This window comes from Vidua chalybeata, chromosome 22 (genome assembly GCF_026979565.1).
Source record: "Vidua chalybeata isolate OUT-0048 chromosome 22, bVidCha1 merged haplotype, whole genome shotgun sequence".
Classification (NCBI taxonomy): Eukaryota; Metazoa; Chordata; class Aves; order Passeriformes; family Viduidae; genus Vidua; species Vidua chalybeata.
The window spans coordinates 1,966,522-1,985,558 of record NC_071551.1 but is presented as its reverse complement, the minus strand read 5'-3'; the positions used below and the strand labels follow the sequence as shown (position 1 = coordinate 1,985,558).

The following is a 19,037-nucleotide window of genomic DNA, read 5'->3' as shown; positions in this document are numbered from 1 at the left end:
GCCAAGCAGCCACTTGGGGCTGCAGCACTTGGAAAAGGCCCTTCCCCAGGGCTGTGGGCAGCTGCTGCCCCAAAAGGATGCACAAAAAGAGTTCTTTTGGGCCAGGGTCCCTGCTGGGGTAGCTGTGGTTTTTTAACCCCCAGTCTGTTCAGCTCTGGGCAAAGTGGGGAATGCCTGGAATCCTTCAGATGAGAAGTCCATAAATGAGCCATCACCCCACAATCTGCCAAGGGCATTCCTCACCTGACACCCACTCCTGTTTCCCAGAAGGAACACATTCCCATTGTGCAGCAACCTGTCCCATTCCCTAGGATTGAACTGCTCTCCTCTGAAATTCCTTGTTTTTAAATGAAGCTCGTGATTAAAGCATGCACCCAACAGAATCATACCAGAAATCACCCAGTGTATTAAAATAAAATGAAGCAGGAGGTTCTGCTTGTATCCTTGTCCAAATTTTCCCTCCTTATTTGCTGTATCATATTTCTCCAGCATTAAAATTCCCCCACGAGGCTCTGGAATGAATGTGCGGAGGCAAAGGAAGGATCTGTGTCTCTGGGCTACTCTTCCAGGAAGCTGGAATATGCACATCTCTACTCATGCAGATTTTATATTGCACTTATCTCCAGCAGAGCTGTAAGAACCAGAGCCAGGACTGTTGAAAGCAGCAGCTTTGGGAATGTTAATTACTGAGCAAGACACAAACGAAGCGCAATTAAAGCCACATCAGCCATGGGACACTGGCAGGGGCTCTGGGGAGGAGGCTGCAATCCAAGTTCACCAGTGCAGCACTGGGAGCACCCAAAGGCAGCAAAGGAGCTGCTCTGTCGTGGGGCTTGGGCTTTGTTTTAGTTTGGGCTGGAAGGGACCTCAAAACTCATCCAGCTCCAACCTCTGCCAAGGGTGGGACCTTCCACTATCCCAGATCACTGCAAGCCCTGTCCAGTCTGGCCTTGGACACTTCCAGGATGGGAATTCATGGCCTCTCAGGGTTTTCTACCCTGAGAGAGGCTGAGGGGTTCAATTCTGCACAGCTACAGGGCCTCTTTGAGCAAAGCCGGGGACCCCATGGCTGTTAGGATTTCTCTAGGATTTCGCAGAAGCCAGATTTCAGAGTTTGAGGGGAAAACAAGAGGCAAAGGTAAAAGAGATCTGGGTTCCAAGCCCCACAGTTAGATATTGCTGCCATCACTTGTACCTTTGATCAGTCGATACCACTGTTTGCAGACAAGGGCGGCGGTTTTGTGCTCCTGGTAGGGAGAGAGGAAGGATAGGATGTATTCCAAAACCTCTTCTGGCAGCTCCAGCATCGATCTGGAGCTGGGCCTGGGCTCCTCCACCTCCAGCTCGGCGTGGGGCTCATCCTCCTGCTCCATCGTCCCTTCCACCGCGGCGTCCTCTGGATCCACGGCCATGAACCCGTCATCGTCACTGTCCGAGGAGCTGGCCATGGCATCCCACGTCACAGCTGGGAAAGGGACAATGGGGAGGTCACAGGGAGCACCAGGAACGCACCGAGAGGTGTGTGACACACCAGAGGGCTCTGGCACAGCAATCACCGAGTGCAGGATGTGGTTTTGCAGTTTTGCAGCAGCTGAGGGTTTAGGAACGGCTTTCCCAGCTCACTCCATCTCTCCCCACCCTGCTGCTGCCTCCAGTGGGAAGCAGAGAGCCAAAGCCAAACCCCTGGAGCTGCTGCTCCCTCTCTGGGCACGAGGAGACATCGCCCTGCCCTGCCCTGCACCGTGGGGCCCAGCTGGGATGGGGAAAGGATCCCTGTGGAATCTCACCCGAGGTGAGACAGGATCACAGTGACATTTACAGTCCCTCCACCCTGTGGAACCTGTTCCACCAGCGAGGCTGTTTTAGCCCAAACAACTCCTTGTGGGGGAAAAATGCCCTGCCTCGTTTTCACCACCCTTTTCCTTTTATTTGTGAAATACTTGCACACAGCCCTGGCTGGCAGTAGGTGAAGAAAGCAAATCCCCCCGGGATTTACTGCTGGGAAGGCTGGGATAGCAGAGGTTGTATCTCCAGCTATTCCCAGCATCCCAAGTGTAAGGTGACACCTTGACGACAGAAAAGTATCATGACATAAATCCACCTTAACAAGGGGCTGTGTCCAGTTTGGGCACCTGGCACCGTGTGAGGTTAAATCCATGCCTGCCACAGCAAGGCAAACCCCTGGGCTCCATTTCCAGGAAGCAGCCAGCCTGTCTTGAGCAGAGCAGCAGCACTTTTCCCTCCCAAGGTGGCTGAGTGGAGACCAAGGGAGCAGCTGCTCCCTGAGTGCTCCTGGATCCATAGCCCAAACCACAGTAACAGCTCCCAGGGATGACACGGGGCTTTCTTTTCCAGAAATTCCCTTTTTATCCTTTCCTAGCACGAGGAAAGCACCCAAACCAGTGTGAGCTCCCTGTTCTTGCATCACTCAGCCTGGGTTCCTCACAAGTCCACAAGGCAGAGGCTGCCCAGCCACCTCCAGCCCTGAACTGACCAGGATTATTGGAGGCAGATCCACACAGTCCATAGGATAAATCCAACCTGCAGCAAGCCAGGAAGCAAACTAGCTCCTCAAGAGGGAACACAAGACAGCTTTTCCCTAACATCCTCCAATATAAGAATATTATCATTATTTTTTCCAAACCCTAACCCAGAAAATACAGCTGGAAGGATTTGAAGTTATTGATGTCATTGTTTAACATGGGTTACTTAGCAGGATAAATATCCTGATTCAGAAACATCCTGATATAGAAACATCCTGATAAAGAAATATCCTGATACAGAAACACCCTGGTAAAAAAAACCCATGTTAAACCATAAACTTGGGTCATTGACCTGATTTATAAACGAGGTTCATTTCTCAGGAATAACTTGAGCTGCTGTTACTAATCCAGGGTTTTCTCATGCCGTGGGAATGGCAGGTGGTGGAGACATGGAGCGGGAAAGCTTTCCATGGCAACCAATTCATGCCCAGGAAAATGACAGGCAACAGCACCAGTCCCCACTGCTGTCAGGTTCCCTGATGAAGCAGCTTTGGAAAATCCACAGGGCTGTCAATCTGTGGGAGGAACCACGGGAGGAACCACGGCAGAAGCCAGCACATTTCCCGTGTCAGAAATCCCTGCTGGAGTCACTGTTGTGGCAGGGGAGGCTGGAACCCAAACACTGTGACACGGGCACTGCTGCTGCTGCCACGAACCCGCCTCACGCAGCCCAACAGGCACGAACTCCCAGGGACTGAGGGAAGGGAAAAGTGGAGTTGAGCTAAAAAATAATGAAAGAATGGAAGGTTGGGCCTTTTCCAAGCAAAGGCATCCATGGCTGGGTAGTGCCTCTGCTGGTTTCCATCCTGACACAGCATGGAGCCAGCGCTGCTGGTGCTCCTGCTCAGGATGGGGCTGTGCTCCAGTCTGGGATGGGGCCGTGCTCCAGTCTGGGATGGGGCCGTGCTCCTGCTCAGGATGGGGCTGTGCTCCTGCTCAGGATGGGGCTGTGCTCCTGCTCAGGATACAGAAGGGCAGGAGGGTCTGTTCCTCCCTTCCTCCCAGCCTGGGATCACGGAGCAGCTCCCCAGGAGGCAGAGGTTTCCACCCCCACCCTGAAGCCCTGCCAGAATCCCGAGCAGGAGGGTTTTTGCCTCTGGCCTGGGGACAGCAGGACCCTGCAGATGGTGATGGGCTGGGGAGTTGTCAGGACCTTGTGTGATCCCAACTACTTTTATTTGTCCTTTATTTGTGCTCTAAATAATGTCCAAATCCTGCTGGAGAGAGTCATGGGAAGTGCAGGAATGCACACCCACTAGAAAGAGGTGTTTTCCAGCTAGTAAATCCCAATTTGGATCCTCTGGAGCAGGCTCAGGAATAACCCAACATGTCAGGCTGATCCCAGGCACAAAACAACAAAAATCATCTTTAAGGCCAATTTTAAAACAGCGGGAGGAGCCTCAAATAGCATATCTGAGGATGGAGAAGCTCCACTGAGTTTTGTCTGCTCTTCTCAAGCCACTTGATAATATTATAAATATTCCAAAGCATCTCCTTTGGTAAATTCTTGTTTCCTAAACGTTTGAGCATAAGGAATAACCATCCTCAGAGTTTTCACACCCACGCCGTGTTCTTTTTCGGAAGGAAAACAAGGCCAGCAATAAACTCAGCTCCCAAAAGGTAGCTCACTGTCAAAATAAACCTCCAAGCTTGACCTGCCACGGATGTGGATTCTGTTTGGAAGGGCAGAGCTGGGAATAACCACCCCTGGAATGCAAAGCAAAGCCCTGTCGCAAAACCCTGCTCCAATACAGAAAAAGGAAAAAGAACCCAGGCAGCTGGCAAGAAAGAGCTAAAGCATCCCAGCAGCTCCTGCTGCCAGTTATTCAGCAGATCCATGAGGGAAAATCCCACACCTCCACACCTAGGGTTTTACTAGTTATTCCAGGAGCAGAACTGAGTGTTCCTGCATTTTGGGGTGATGCAAGAGGTGCTTTCTCTCTCATCCTGCCTCTCCAGGTGCTCTCTGCTTGCACCATCCTTGGCTCCACTTTGTACCTGGGCTAAAATGAATCTCTGAGCACTCAAAAAGCTGCAACCAAGAGATTTAAGCAGTTTTATCTCATCCTAAAGTAGCTGCAATCCAATTAACTCCGGGATCGGACTGAGCCCTGAAAACACCAACACATCCCCCAAACATTCCATGATATTCTGCACCCCAGAGCCCTGTTGGTCCCAGAGAAATGCCTGTATATCCCAGCACTAGGAAGGTTTTGGGGCCTTCAGGAATGAGCCTGGAGCTGCAGCAAGGAGGAATGGCAGCTGCTCCAGCAGCCTGACAGGAAGCACTGGAAGGGCAGCGGGAGCGGAGCTCTGCCGGCGCCGATGGAATCTGCCTGCCCTTTCCTAAAAGCTGTGTCTCTGCCAGCTGGCAAAACATTTCATAATCCTTTTCCTCCTTTCAGAGCACTTCAATTTTCCCTCTCTCCCCTCCTGAAATTAGTTAAGAACCTGCTATTTATTCCTAAAGTAATTATCTGGAACTAACAGATGAGGAATATTAAATGCAGGCAAAAATAACCCCACTGGGTTGAAGCACTGCTCAAAACCTGCTCCTGCAAATCCCTTCTTGGTCCAAGGAGCTTTTCCTACCTGCAGGCCCCTCTCCTGATCAGAGGGGTGTGAGTGGCACTGGTGGTTCCCTCCCGAGCTGCCTTCTCTTCTCCACAACTTCCAGCTGCTTCAGGAAGTGCTTGAACCTGCAGGGTTTTTAACCTGCCTTTTCCCTCCCTCTTTTTATGGATTTTATGGAAAAAAGCCTCCAAGGGCAAGCTGTTGAATGGCAATGAGAGGCTGAGCACCAGTCCTGAGTCAGAGCACTGCACACACAGGGATTGCTCCTTTCCACAGGCCACAAGGAATGCTCTCTCCAAACAGCAGTGGAGGAGCCGTGGTGCTGCTCCCGCCGGGAACAAAACGTTCCAGGTGTGTGAGAGGACCCAGCCCGGCTTGCCCAGGGCTTGGGCTGCCAGGAGAGAGGGATTTCATTGCACCTGGCAACCAGGAGCCCTGGGGGTAATGTAGGGGTGGAAGGCAGCAACTGTCTCCAACCTGCTCCAGACTCTTCCTCATACTTTGGAATGGCTTCTTCTGCATGCCAGCGTCTCCAGGGGGGCACTCTGGGGACAGCCACACCTCTGGCTGATTCTCTGCCCCAGTTCAAATAAAAACCCTCTTCCATCAGACAAAAACGGTTCATTTTGCCTTTTAAAAAATCTTATCTCTATGGGAAGGATTTTCAGTGTTTTCATGTTTGTCTCTCCAGCTGTGCCATCAAGGACTTCACCTGCAGCTTTGTCTGCTCCTGGTTTTGCCCTAAAACAAGCACTGAGACCTCTTCTGGGGTGAAAAGAGGAAAATTCAGCACTATTTCCGAGGAGAAGCGTGATATTTTATAAAAGCAGCAACACAGGGAATGAAAGGTCCGTGGGAACCACGGGACTCAGGACTGGGATAAACACCATTAAATAAAACAACATTCCCAGTCCTCCCTAACCTGCAGCAGCTGCAACCGATCCTTTTGGAAATCAACTGCTGGCAAAGCTCAACAATGGGGAAAAAAAAACAGATTTTAGTCCAAAAAAAAAGAAAATACAGCCTCTGGGAAGCTATGGGATGAGCAATATCCTGTCTGTGCAGAGTAAGACCTCGGGAATATCGGCACCACGGACGCTCCTTATCCCTGCAAAACAGGCAGTTCCAAGGGTTCTTCAAATAACACACAAAATTGTTTTTCTTTCATACAAGTCATCCAGGAAAAGAAAGGATTCCTAAACTCCATCTGCAAGGTTGAAAACTCCACCATTTCTCTGTCAACACAACCTCCCTGTGATGGTTTTGCCTGTTAGAACAGTGGGCTTTGGGAAAAAATTCCATATTACATCATTTTTACTGCTGCCCATTGTCCTGGAACAGCACCACTGCAGCTGAATTTTGTTTGATATTTCTGTTATAAAAAGGTACCAAGATCTCAGAAATTCCTCCCAGCCCAGTGATGAGCTGACCCTTTGCTATTCCAGATTCCTGCTTGTTTTTTCCCGAGGTTTCAGTTAAAAAATAAGCAACAGTGTGACATTACACAGCAGGATTTATTGCATAAACAGCACAGCAACCTACAAATAAATCCTGCTGAATCTGTTTTCCCTCAAAATGAATGCACTGAAAACCAGAATGAAAATGTGGGGGGTTATCCTGGATTTATTGGTGGAATACAAATCAGGGAGCTGCTGTCTGAGGGACTTTTTGGTGTGGAGTCCACAGGAAAAGGGGAAGCAGCAGAGTTTAATGACACCACACTTGAGGTGTATGTAGGGAAACCCTCATTACTATTATTATTATTATTATTATTATTATTATTATTATTATTACTACTATAAAACCTCATCAATAGTTCCAAAGCTTAAAAAAAAAACCAACTTAATAAATATGAAGTAATATGCAGGAAATTTAAAATGGAACCATGAGGTAAACACTTCAACTGACCCAAAATCCAGCCCAGTTTTGCTCACACGAAAAACAAGTCTTAAAAAGACAATTCCTGTGAGTTCTGTATTTCCCTTTCCACACCAAGAAAGACAATCCCTAAATATCCCTGCAGAAAGTAATTAAAAAAGCCAAAATCTCCACCATCCACCAAACCCTCCACTTGTTATGGATGTATGGATTTGAAGAATTTCTATGGTTTTGGACAATATTATTACCCTTAAAAGAGTTGGATTTGTTTCAAACCTGCCAAAATCTGCCTTGCCAAGCCCTGGCAGCACAAGAGGAGCTGCTCGGGTGCAATAATCGGCTGCTCCCTTTTCCAGTGCTCCCGAAATCTCCTAAATTTTGTAGGAAATGAGGAGGATTTCGGGCTCACACACTCCCTCTGCCGGCCCCCGCCAAGCCCTGAATTCCAGTTATCCTCACCTCAGCTTTTCCCAGCAAACAAATCCTGCTCCATTTGCAAACTGAACTCCCTGTGAGTCCTAAAACCCAGAATAACCCCTAGCCAAGCAAAGAGAAGCCTTTGGGCCTGGAAAATTGAGTTTTTTCCAAGGAAAAGGGCAGCTACTCCTCCTGGTGCAACATCCGCTGTAGGAGGATGAACTTCACAGGATAAAAACATTTCTCCAAACGTGCTCAGGATGATTTATTGGCAAGAATTCCCGATTGGGAACACTGGGAGATCCTGGGAATTGCTGTCATCAGGAGAGCACAGGAGCTCCTGGACAAGCTCTTGAAAGCTGTGGAGAATTGCCTGGAGGACAGCCTGTGAGAATGTCACAGCATTCCGAGTCCTACGATACCTGAAACCTCCCAAAGTCACCAAATTGGTTCATCTGCACAAACGGAGGGAACTTATAATGGAACCACAAGGAAAACACGGCTACTGACCCAAATCCAGCCCACTTCTGCTCAGCTGAAAAAGCAGCCTGAAAACACATCTCCTGCAAGTTCTGGATTTCCATCCAGCCCAATGCCCAGTTCCAACTGCCCGAGCAGAATAACCAAATGAAAAATGTGGACATATCTTAGGAAAGGGCTTGTTAACAAAACACCCAAAGATACTGGATGCCTTCATTCCGGATTTTCTGACAGGCTGTGCTAGGGGCTTGTGGGATTACTTTGTTAAAGTCCATTCTCTGCAGAGCACACCAGAGGATGCCCAGGGCATCTCCCAGTGCCATTCCCAGGGAAGCCACAGTCCCCACGTGTCCTGCAGGAAAGGTTCCCAGAGCTTCCTTGGCTGGGACAGCCCTGGAGCTCATCCACCTCCTGCAGCTCCTGCAGCCCACGGGCAGCTGGGGAGCAGGAAAATGGCATTTCCTACCCTGCTCGGTATGGCAGCATCGGGCCTCTTTCTCCTCTGCCTCCGGGATTTGGGGCTCTCTTGCCTTTGCTGAGGATGCTCCCAGTCCCTTTCCAGTCTTATGGAACTTGGGGGAACTGAGGATCGTGGAATCATGGGATGGTTTGAGTTGGCAGGGACCTTAAAGCACATCTCATTCCATGGTAGGGACAACTTCCACTATCCCAGGCTGCTCCAAACCCCAGTGTCCAGCCTGGCCTTGGACACTGCCAGGGATCCAGGGGCAGCCACAGCTGCTCTGAGTAACCTGTGCCAGGGCCTGCCCACCTCACAGGGAAGGTTTTATCCCAGTATCCCACCTGAACCCACTGGATCCTGGAGCAAGATTCTTGAGACCTTCCTGCCCCTGTTGAATCAGGCAGAGGGGGGCAGCAGGATCAAGAATCAGTGAGAGGGAAAGCAAAGGTTCTAAGCCTTACTTCCAGAAATCCATCGAGGGCTGGACACAGGACTCCCTTCAGAAACCACCAGCACTTCCAGAGGCTGGGAACAACCAGGATTCACACCTCAGTGCAGTGCTGTCCACAGAACCCAGGCAATCTTGGGTGGGAGAACCAGGATTCCGGTGTCCAACACTGCTGCAAACTCAGGTTGGACGTTTTCGCAGTGGGAACAAAGGATGGAGTTTTCAGGAAAATGAAGTCCAGCACAGCCAGGTCAAGGTCAGGGTTTTCCTGCTGTGGGTGCTCATGCTCCAACCTCTAGTTCTCCATTATGATGTGGTCTTTGGCACTCACACATCCATCACAGAATCATGGAATTGGTAAGGCTGGGAAAACCCTACACGATCACCGAGTCCACTGCTCCCCCAGCACTGCCATGTCCCCACTAAACCATGTCCCCAGGTGCCACATCCTGGGACCAGCCAGGGGCCATCCACCTCTTGCCCACCTGGGCACACCTGGCTCATGTCCAGCTCTGGGCAGTGACAAATGAGAAGTTTGGGGGGTGGTAACAATTTTATTTTTGCAATAAATAAAGTTATTCTTCAGCCCAGATTCACCAGCTACACCTTTCCTCTCCCCACAAAAACACACAAGTCATGGAAAGCCCCCAGACCTTGCACCCAAACCAAAGATGAGCTCAAGGCTACTGACTTTCAAGCCATAAAAAGAGAAAGATATACTGGAAAAAAACCATTTTATTGCATCCTGGCTGGCCAAGGTTTGATTGGAATCGATGCCCAGGGCTTTCAGACACACTGCTGACTTGGCAGCACTGATGCACTGTTTTTGTTAGCAAGCAGGACACCAGGACATCCACCACCACCACCTCCACATGGACATTACCAGGGATGAGCACCCCAAACTGCCCTCCCCTCCTGATCTGAACTCCTGGGACACAGCAGTGTGTCAGACACACCCACACAGCGCTTTTGGGATGCACACTGTCTGTGTCTCACACCAAACCTGTCTGTGCTCCCCCTCCACACCCAGCCCTGCCATTCCCGAGGTGAGGCCTTTGATGGAAGCTCCCAAGCAGGGATTAACCATCCCAGCAGTGCCCAGGAGCAGGAGGTTTAAAGGCAGATCTGTTTGCTAAACACAGCAAAACAATATGGAAGGTATTTTCCCTCTCTCAGGTGGAACAAAGGAGTTTCCATCACAGAGAGACACGTGGTCTGGCCACAGAGACACAACCTGAAATGCCTCAAACATTCCAGCCTTCCACATTCCACAGTTAACCCCATTTTGCAGGTAAAGGAACAAAAGCCACAAGAAGCTGGAGTTAACAGCAGCACTAGGATTCAGGGAGCAGAGGTCTGCAGCTCCCTGTCCTCAGCTGCTGCCTCTCCAGAGTTCAGAGGGATGTGCAGACAGCTGGAAACAGAAATGACCTGACAACAAACACAGGAAGGTTCTTTTTACCAGAGCCTGGGGTGCCAGGACAAGGGGGATTGGCTTCCCACTGAGGGACAGGAGGTTCAGATAGGATATGGGGAAGAAATCCTTCCCTGGGATGGTGGGCAGGCCCTGGCACAGGGTGCCCAGATCAGCTGTGGCTGCCCCTGGATCCCTGGCAGTGTCCAGGGCCAGGCTGGACAGGGCTTGGAGCCACCGGGGACAGGGGAAGGTGTCCCTGCCATGGCAGGGGTGGCACTGCGTGGGCTTTAAGGTCCCTCCCAACCCAAACCATTCCATGATTCTTTGCTGCCCTAATCAAAACCTCAAAAGGTGATGGGAAATGTGATATTCCTGAAAAGCAAACAGCGTGTCCTTGACCCCCATGGAGGTGCTGGAGTGTGTGCAGTCCAAAGGTGCTGGAATTCATGGCTGGGCTTTTTTCGCAGAAAACGTGAATTAGGGAGGGCAGACACCCACCAGCCTCTGCAAATTTCAGACTGTGGAGCTCGCACTGTGCTGTGCAATGGGGATGGAGAGAAGAATCTACAAGCACAAAGGTCCATGGTGATGTTGGTGTGGGCAAAGGGCAGTGCCAGAGGCTGGGAAAGAGGGAATCATAGCCTTCACCATGGGACTGACCTTGTGGCATCCCAACTCCTTGCTCAGAACCCCAGGGAGCCGGCGTGAGCTTGGTGCTTTGCAGGCAGACAGCATCCCTGGGATTCCCTGTCAGTGGAGCTGGGAGCTGCTCTCCTGGAGCTCCACTCCTGCTAAACACACTGCACAGAACCAGGGAATGTCCTGAGCTGGAAGGGACCCACAAGGATCAGAGTCCAACCCCTGGCCCTGCACAGACACCCAACAATCCCAGCCTGTCCAAAGGCCCCTGGAGCTCTGGCAGCCTCGGGGCTGGGACCATTCCCTGGGGAGCCTGGGCAGTGCCCAGCACCCTCTGGGGAAGAACCTTTCCTGATCTCCAACCCAAACCCCCTGGCCCAGCTCCAGCCCTTCCCTGGGTCCTGTCCCTGCTCACAGGCAGAGATCAGAGCTGCCCCTCCACATTTCTCCCCCAAAACCAGCACCTCACTGGGGGGAAATCTCAACCAGTTCCCAGCAAACAGCAGGCAATGAGCAACAGAGGATTGCCTGAAATCTTTGAGGGAGTAAAGCAGATGGGAAGGGACAGATGTGAGGTGCAGACCAGCCCTGGGTGGTGGCAGTGCAACCCTGTTATTACAGAACTGGAAAGATTGCTCTGCATGCCCTTGGAGCCCAGGCTTGAAAGGAGGGAGAAATGGGACTAAATCCACAGGGAATCTGGGCACAGAGAGGTGTGAGGGGCTGGGAACAGCACCCACAAATCACCAGGCAAACCCCAACTACAACTCAGCCAGGACCAGAAAATACAACCCAGGGATTCCATTTGGAACAGATTTCATGAGTCTGACCCACCCAATGGGCTGGAGGAGGATTTGCTGCAGTTTCCACTGATTTGAGCAGAATAAATAAGAGCATTTGTTCTTGTTTTGTACAGGATTTTCTTATTCCTCAGCTAATAGGAAAGGCAAAGCATGGAGAAATAGAAGCACTGGATATTGGGGATGAGGAAAGCAGGAGCTATCCAGCCATCCTTTGTGCCATGCCTCAAGCCTGGGTGCTTAGGGAGACTTAAATATCAAATACTAAGAAAGACACAACAAAAAAGCACAGTCAAATCCATATTATGTTCACCAGCAAACAAAAATTCAGGGAAATTGTGCAAGTTTCAAGTTCATCTGTACCATTCAATGACAAAATGAGCTCCCCAGTATGCTCCTTTGTTACCATCCTGTCACCACAACAATCACCATTAACCGGCACCATTCCGAGCAGAACAGGGCAAATCCCTGCTCATCACACATTACGAAACCCTGGGATCTCAAAGCATCCAGGAGTCCTGCTCAGAGCAGGCTACAGCATCCCCTGTGCCCAGCGAGTCTGTGTCTGCAGAAACCCAAAAGTCTGGGAGCTTTCAGGAATTCCCAGCAGCTGCTGGGACTGGGAAAGGAAACGCCCGGCCCAAAACCAGCTCTGGGAAGAGCAGCACGGATTAAAGGCGGCTGCTCAGAGGAACTGAATGCAGGAATTCCACAGTGATGCTGCTTCAGAGGGAGCTGCACCTAGTTCTCTCCTTCCAGGTGTTTTGGCAGCTGGCAAAAGGCTCTGGTGTGCATCCAGCAGCAGGGACAAGAAAAGCCAGAGATTCCCACGGCCAGCCCCTTCCCTGGAAGCTCAGTGTGAGAATAACGGCACCCAAAGGGTTCATAAGTCTCTTTTAAAGCACAAATAAATCACACTGCAGGCTCTCCAGAGTGACAAAAACCCAGCTGGAATGATTAACCCGTGTCCCAGATTCCCTGATGTGAGAAGTTTGGGGATGGACAGTTCTTCCTGCAGCCACCCCGACTTCACAGCGAGATTCTGACATTTCTGAGCTGCTTTTCATCCAGAAAACCCAAATCACTCCTCAAACCAGAGATCTTTTTACCCAAAAAACCCCAAATCACTCCTCAAACCAGAGATGAACTTCTGCTGACTGAAACCTAATGGGAGTTAAAATCATGGAATGGTTTGGGTTAGAAAAGACCTTAAAGCTCATCCCATTCCCTGCCATGCACAGGGACACCTTCTAGACTTACTCCAAGCCCCATCCAACCTGGCCTGGAAAGAGAAGCTCCAAATAAATAAAAGCAGCTCTGCCAACTTACCTTAAACCTCCAAAACCCCCATTATGATAAAATTGGCACAGGTACAAGACAAAATGAGGCAGGGAATGCTTCCAAAGGAATCTGGAACCCAGGGAGAGATGCAGTGCATCGGAATTGCCAATTGCTGGTGCCTGAACTGCATCCACGTTTCCCATGGGGGGAAAAGAGGATCCTCAGTCACAGATGTTGCAGTGGGAGTTCAGCAAGCAAAGATAAATATTTAAAGATTGCCATAGAAATGGGGGAGAGAACGCAGTCCAGAGCAGCTCCTGAAACAGCAAATTCCTGACGGGAAGAGCCCTAATTCCTGCAGGTTGCTCGACATGAGCCACGGTTTTCACGTGGATGTGTCACCCCTGCTCTGCTTTGATCCAGCACACAGGCGAGTTCAAAAGGAATTCTGACCTGGATTTCCCACTCCATCACAAGCTGTGCTGGCTGCTCCTGGCAGCACAGCCTGGATGCTGCTGGGGACAGCCCGGGGAGACGCCAGCAGAACCACTCGGCAGGAAATGTGCTCTGGAGGGAGCCCCTACCTGGAGAAACACCCTGGAGCACACCAGCACTTCCCAGAGGCCTCTTCCCAGCTCTAACACCTTCCTTAAGCCCTCACAGCCATCTCCAGGTGATGCTGCCTTTCCCATGTCAAAGCCCAAAGCCTACCCACCTCCAGCCTTAGGAAAATCCTGACTGGATGTTTTCCAACAAAGCCTGCCCTGTCGGAACACACAGGGAAAAATCACTTCCCTTGGAGGCGCAGCTCTGTTTACACAGAGAGTGGGAAGCCTTTTCCAGCAGCCCTCGCTCACAATCCTGTGGAAGTGGCTGGATGGAAGCGGTGTCTAAACCCAGTGCCTCCTGGAAGCCCTGGGAACACACTCCATGGATCTGGAATGCACAGCCAGCTCATCCCAAGCTGGGAATGCACAGCCAGACCATCCTGTGCTGGGAATGCACAGCCACACCATCCCCAAGCTGGGAATGCACAGCCACACCATCCCCGTGCTGGGAATGCACAGCCAGACCATCCCCGTGCTGGGAATGCACAGCCAGACCATCCCCAGCTGGGAATGCACAGCCACACCATCCCCAAGCTGGGAATGCACACCACACCATCCCCAAGCTGGGAATGCACAGCCACACATCCCCAAGCTGGAATGCACAGCCACACCATCCCCAAGCTGGGAATGCACAGCCACACCATCCCCAAGCTGGAATGCACAGCCAGACCATCCCCAAGCGGGAATGCACAGCCAGACCATCCCCAAGCTGGAATGCACAGCCAACCATCCCCAAGCTGGGAATGCACAGCCACCCATCCCCAAGCTGGGAATGCACAGCCACACCATCCCCAAGCTGGGAATGCACAGCCACACCATCCCCAAGCTGGGAATGCACAGCCAGACCATCCCTGTGCTGGGAATGCACAGCCAGACCATCCCCAAGCTGGGAATGCACAGCCACACCATCCCCAAGCTGGGAATGCACAGCCACACCATCCCCAAGCTGGGAATGCACAGCCACACCATCCCCAAGCTGGGAATGCACAGCCAGACACCATGTGCTGGGAATGCACAGCCAGACCATCCCTGTGCTGGGAATGCACAGCCACACCATCCCTGTGCTGGGAATGCACAGCCACACCATCCCCAAGCTCCCACTCCAAACCTGTCACTCCTGGCAGATGTGCAGACTGCTGCATGCACTGCATTTCCTGGGATGAGGAGCACATCCCAACACCTCTGCAGAGGTGCCCGACGCAGTGGCTGCAATCCCCAAATCACAGGTCACCCACGTTCAGCAGTGGGAATAAACCAACCCCACCTTCATTCCAAGCCCAGGCAGGGCAGGAACACGTGTCCTGCAGGTGAGCTCCCCTCAGGGGCTGCTCCCGCAGCCAAACGCAGGGAGAAACAGAGTCCCAGGAATAAAGGCTGGAGGAAACTCCAATTAAAATTGAAAATCATACACACTGCCTGTAAAAAGCCACGAGAGAAAATGATAAAACTGTCCGGAGCCTTTCTGAGTCCCAGAACTTCACCTGCCACCCTGGAAAAGCAATGCTTGCCAGGGTGGAGTCACCTGTCAGGGAACACTCTGAGGAGCACAGCAGGAAAAACACACACAAACATCCCTGCCACGCCAAAACAACCACGGGATGTGGCTCTGCCGCCGCCCGAGCACGGAGACACAGAACTCCTGCAGAACAGCGTGGAGCCCAACACCATGGGACAACACGTGTGCAAGGCAGGCACAACCCTGCCCTGCAAAAAGTGTCCAGGCTGGACGGGGCTTGGAGGGACCTGGGATAGGGGAAAGTGCCCCTGCCCGTGGCAGGGATGGTCTGCAAAGCCCTTCCAACCCAAACCTTCTGGATTCTATGAAACAGCTGGAATTCTGCCCAAGAATTGGCTCTTTTCTCTCCCACTTATGACACCAAGGAAATACCAAGCCCAGGAGGACATAACCTGAGGGAAAAATCCCAGTTTTCATCCCTTCTCTGGCATCAGCATAAGGAAAAGGAAGGAGAGATGGTGGTGGGAACACCCAGGGCTGTGGGAATGAGGAAACCTCCCACTCTGGCACTTGCTCTCCAGAAAGGCCAAGCCTCGGCTGCGGGGCTATGTCGCGATATAAAGCACTTTGTCAGGACACCGTGGCACCGCCCCCGAGCCGCGGCTTCCCTGGGAGGCTCCGCTCCTGGAGGACAGGTGGGGAAAGGCCCCTTTCCATCCAGGGCGTGGATTGAGGTCAGCAGCTCCTCCACGGGAATTTACCGCAATTCCCGACCCTTCCAGCCACGGGGGAAGAGTTCCAGCTGCTGACCCGAGCCGGCTCCCAGGGATGATTAAAGCCAGCCGAGCACAAACGACATTCCCGGCGATCCCGGGGTTATCTTCCATTCCCGACTCCCCTTTGTTCCTGCTCCGAGCATTCCCTGGAGTTCGGGTCATTAACAGCGAGACACCCCGGCCCTGCTCCCGCTCCTCCTGAGTGATGCCCGGCCCCAGTGACCGGGAAAGGCGACTGGAAAAGCCGAGAGGCTGGGGAGGATGAGATAATGCAACGCTCCTGCCGAGCCCTGCAGCGCTGCTCAGCCCAGCCCAGCCCCGCCGTGACAAGAACACCACCCCAAATCAATCCCAAAGCCCCGAGCGGACACCGGCAGCGCAGACAACGGGGAGCGACACCCCAAAGCCGCCGGGGGTGCCGGGCTGGGCACCTCGGCTGCTCCCACACCGCGATCCCGTCCCGGAACCGGGGCACGGACACACAACCGGCCCGCGGAGCGAGGGGAGAGGCGGCTTCACGCCGAGAGCGAGCGGGGACCGAGCCTCACCTTTGTTTTCACACGAACCAACGCGAGCCGAGGTTTGGGGGGCACCCCCCACCCACGTCTGCCCCCCAAGAGGCGCTAACCCCCCCCAAAAGCCGTATTTTCCCCCCAAAAAGCCATATTCCCCCCTCTCCAAGCCGTTTCCTCCCCGAAGAGCCATGCTCTCCCCTAAAAGCCGTGTTTTCCCCCCCAAAAAAACCATTTCCCTCCACCGCCGGCACTGCCAGCCTGCGCCTTGGCACTGCCCCATGCCAGCACTGAATTTTGGGGTAACGGGCTTTTAGGGGGAAAATGGAGCTTTTCTTTTTTTTTTTTTTTTTTTTGGCGGGGGACGGATATGGCTTTTTTGGGGGAAGGATGGAGTTTGGGGGGCAAACCTGGCTTTTAGAGGGGAAACATGGCATTTGAGGGAAAACATGGCTTAAAGGGAGGAAAATAGAGGTCTTAGGAGAGAAACGTGGCTCTTTTGGGGAAACACGAGATTTTCTGGGGAATCATGGCTTTTAGGGAAAACATACGGCTTTTCTGGGGAACACGAGGTTTTTGGGGAAATGTCTTTTTTTGGGGAGGAAACATGTATTTTAGGGAGAAAGCACAGCATATTGGGGAAGAAGCATTGCTTTCGGCGGGGAAGCTTGGCTTTTTGGGAAGGAAACACGGCTTTCAGCGGGGAAATACGGCTTTTTTTAGAGGGCAACCCGGCTTTCAGGGGGCAGGCTTTGCTTTCTCCCCGCCCTGAGGGAGCCCCGGGGCCGCCTTCCCCTCGCAACCCGGAGCTGGGAAGGGGCTTCCCCCTCCCAGAAGGGGCTACAGCCCCCCGTGGGCTCTGCCCTCCGCAGCGACCCCCAAAACGCTGTGAGGGACTGGCACAGGGGCTGGCACAGGGGCTCTCCCCACCCTCCACCCTCAAATGTGGTCCCCTCCACACCAGGCCTGTCCCGCCCCGAGGGGCCCGTCCCGCCGCCCCGCTCCCCGGGGAAGGGCCTCGCCCGGGAAGGCGCACCGCGGGGCCGCTCTCACCTGCCGCCGGGCCGGGCCGGGCCGGGCCGGGCCCTCAGGGCTGCGGGCGGCGGGGCCGCTGCGTCGCCCCGGTGACGGCTCCGACCGGCGCCGCCATCTTCCCTCCCCGCCCTCCCGCCGCTGCCCCGGCCGCGCCGGCCGCGCACTGCGCAGGCGCGGCACCGCCCCCTGCACCACGTGACGATGGGGCGGGCATGGGGTGGTGTTATGGTGGCGCCATGATGGGAAGGTCAAGGCTTCTCTTCGCGGCGCAGCGCGGGGGCCGCCATGTTTGGATGGGCCCGCCGCCATGTTGGGACGGTCCTAGCGCCATGTTGGACGAGGCGGGCGGGCGAGGCCGCCATGTTGGGGAGGTCGGCGCTGAGGCGGAGGTGCCAGGGCGGGTCCCGTTCCTTGTCGCGCTCCCTCCCGGTGTCCCACCCTCACCCACAGCCCCGGAGGCGCAGCTGGGCCACGGGGACCCGCTCTGCCCAGGGGTGCTCCTCAGCGCCTGCTGCAGCCCCGCCATGTCCCTGCCTACCCCTCAGAGACGTGGAGCGTCTGAGGGCTCAGCAGGGAGGCGGGAGGTGACCTGTGCCCGCCGGGCTGTGGCGCCCCTCTTCCCACGGAGGTGAGGAAGGGAGGGAATGGAGCCCACTCCCTGGGGGCACAGCCCTGTGCGGGGCTGTGTTTTGGCATCACATCCCGCTGGCGGGTTGTGTGGGGACATTATTCTCCAGGGAAAAGGTGATCAGTGCCACCCTGTCTGTCCCACAGAGCCGCATCCCGCATGGCGGAGCCTGCTCGGCATCCCGGCCCCGCGCCCTGCCCTGGGCGTGCTCCAGGAGCCGCGTGGGGAGCCGGATCCACGGCGAGGAGCCGAGGGATGTCCCTGGAGCTCTGTGCAGGGCTGGGATAACCCGGGAGGAGCCGAGGGATGTCCCTGGAGCTCTGTGCAGGGATGGGATAACCCGGGAGGAGCCGAGGGATGTCCCTGGAGCTCTGTGCAGGGCTGGGATAACCCGGGAGGAGCCGAGGGATGTCCCTGGAGCTCTGTGCAGGGATGGGATAACCCGGGAGGAGCCGAGGGATGTCCCTGGAGCTCTGTGCAGGGATGGGATAACCCGGGAGGAGCCGTGGGATGTCCCTGGAGCTCTGTGCAGGGCTGGGATAACCCGGGAGGAGTTGTGGGATGTCCCAGGTGCTCTGTGCAGGGCTGGGATAACCCGGGAGGAGCCGAGGGATGTCCCAGGTGTTCTGTGCAGGGCTGGGATAACCCGGAGGAGCCGAGGGATGTCCCAGGGGCTCTGCAGAGGGCTGGGATAACCCGGGAGGAGTTGTGGGATGTCCCAGGTGCTCTGTGCAGGGCTGGGATAACCCGGGAGGAGCCGGGGATGTCCCAGGTGCTCTGTGCAGGGCTGGGATAACCCGGGAGGAGCCGAGGGATGTCCCTGGAGCTCTGTGCAGGGCTGGGATAACCCGGGAGGAGTTGTGGGATGTCCCTGGAGCTCTGTGCAGGGCTGGGATAACCCGGGAGGAGCCGAGGGATGTCCCTGGAGCTCTGTGCAGGGATGGGATAACCCGGGCACACATGTGGGGTTTGTCCCCCACCAGGTGAGCCCCCTTGGGGTGTGACACAGCCATCAATGCCTCATTCCCAACGGATCCCGCTTGTTTTTTTGCGCTGCTCGGGGCCAGACATGGCTGGGAAGG

The 19,037-nt window shown here is 53.9% G+C and overlaps 1 protein-coding gene across 3 annotated transcripts in view; it reads right to left on the bottom strand.

The window, feature by feature from the left end:
• The window catches only part of FBXO42 (F-box protein 42), a 45,515-nt gene extending 28,059 nt beyond the window's left edge, over positions 1-17,456 (bottom strand). Inside the window, exons 1-2 of one of the 3 annotated variants that reach the window (XM_053962878.1) lie at positions 17,346-17,456; positions 1,196-1,465 (exon numbers count right to left, since the gene is read on the bottom strand). In XM_053962878.1, the coding sequence (XP_053818853.1) occupies positions 1,196-1,448 (253 nt within the window). In that variant the 5' untranslated portion in view covers positions 1,449-1,465; positions 17,346-17,456. Of the gene's footprint in view, positions 1-1,195; positions 1,466-12,988; positions 13,127-17,345 lie in introns of those variants that run through there. The other 2 variants (XM_053962879.1, XM_053962880.1) reach the window with 2 other exon arrangements.
• Between the last annotated feature and the right edge of the window lie 1,581 nt (positions 17,457-19,037).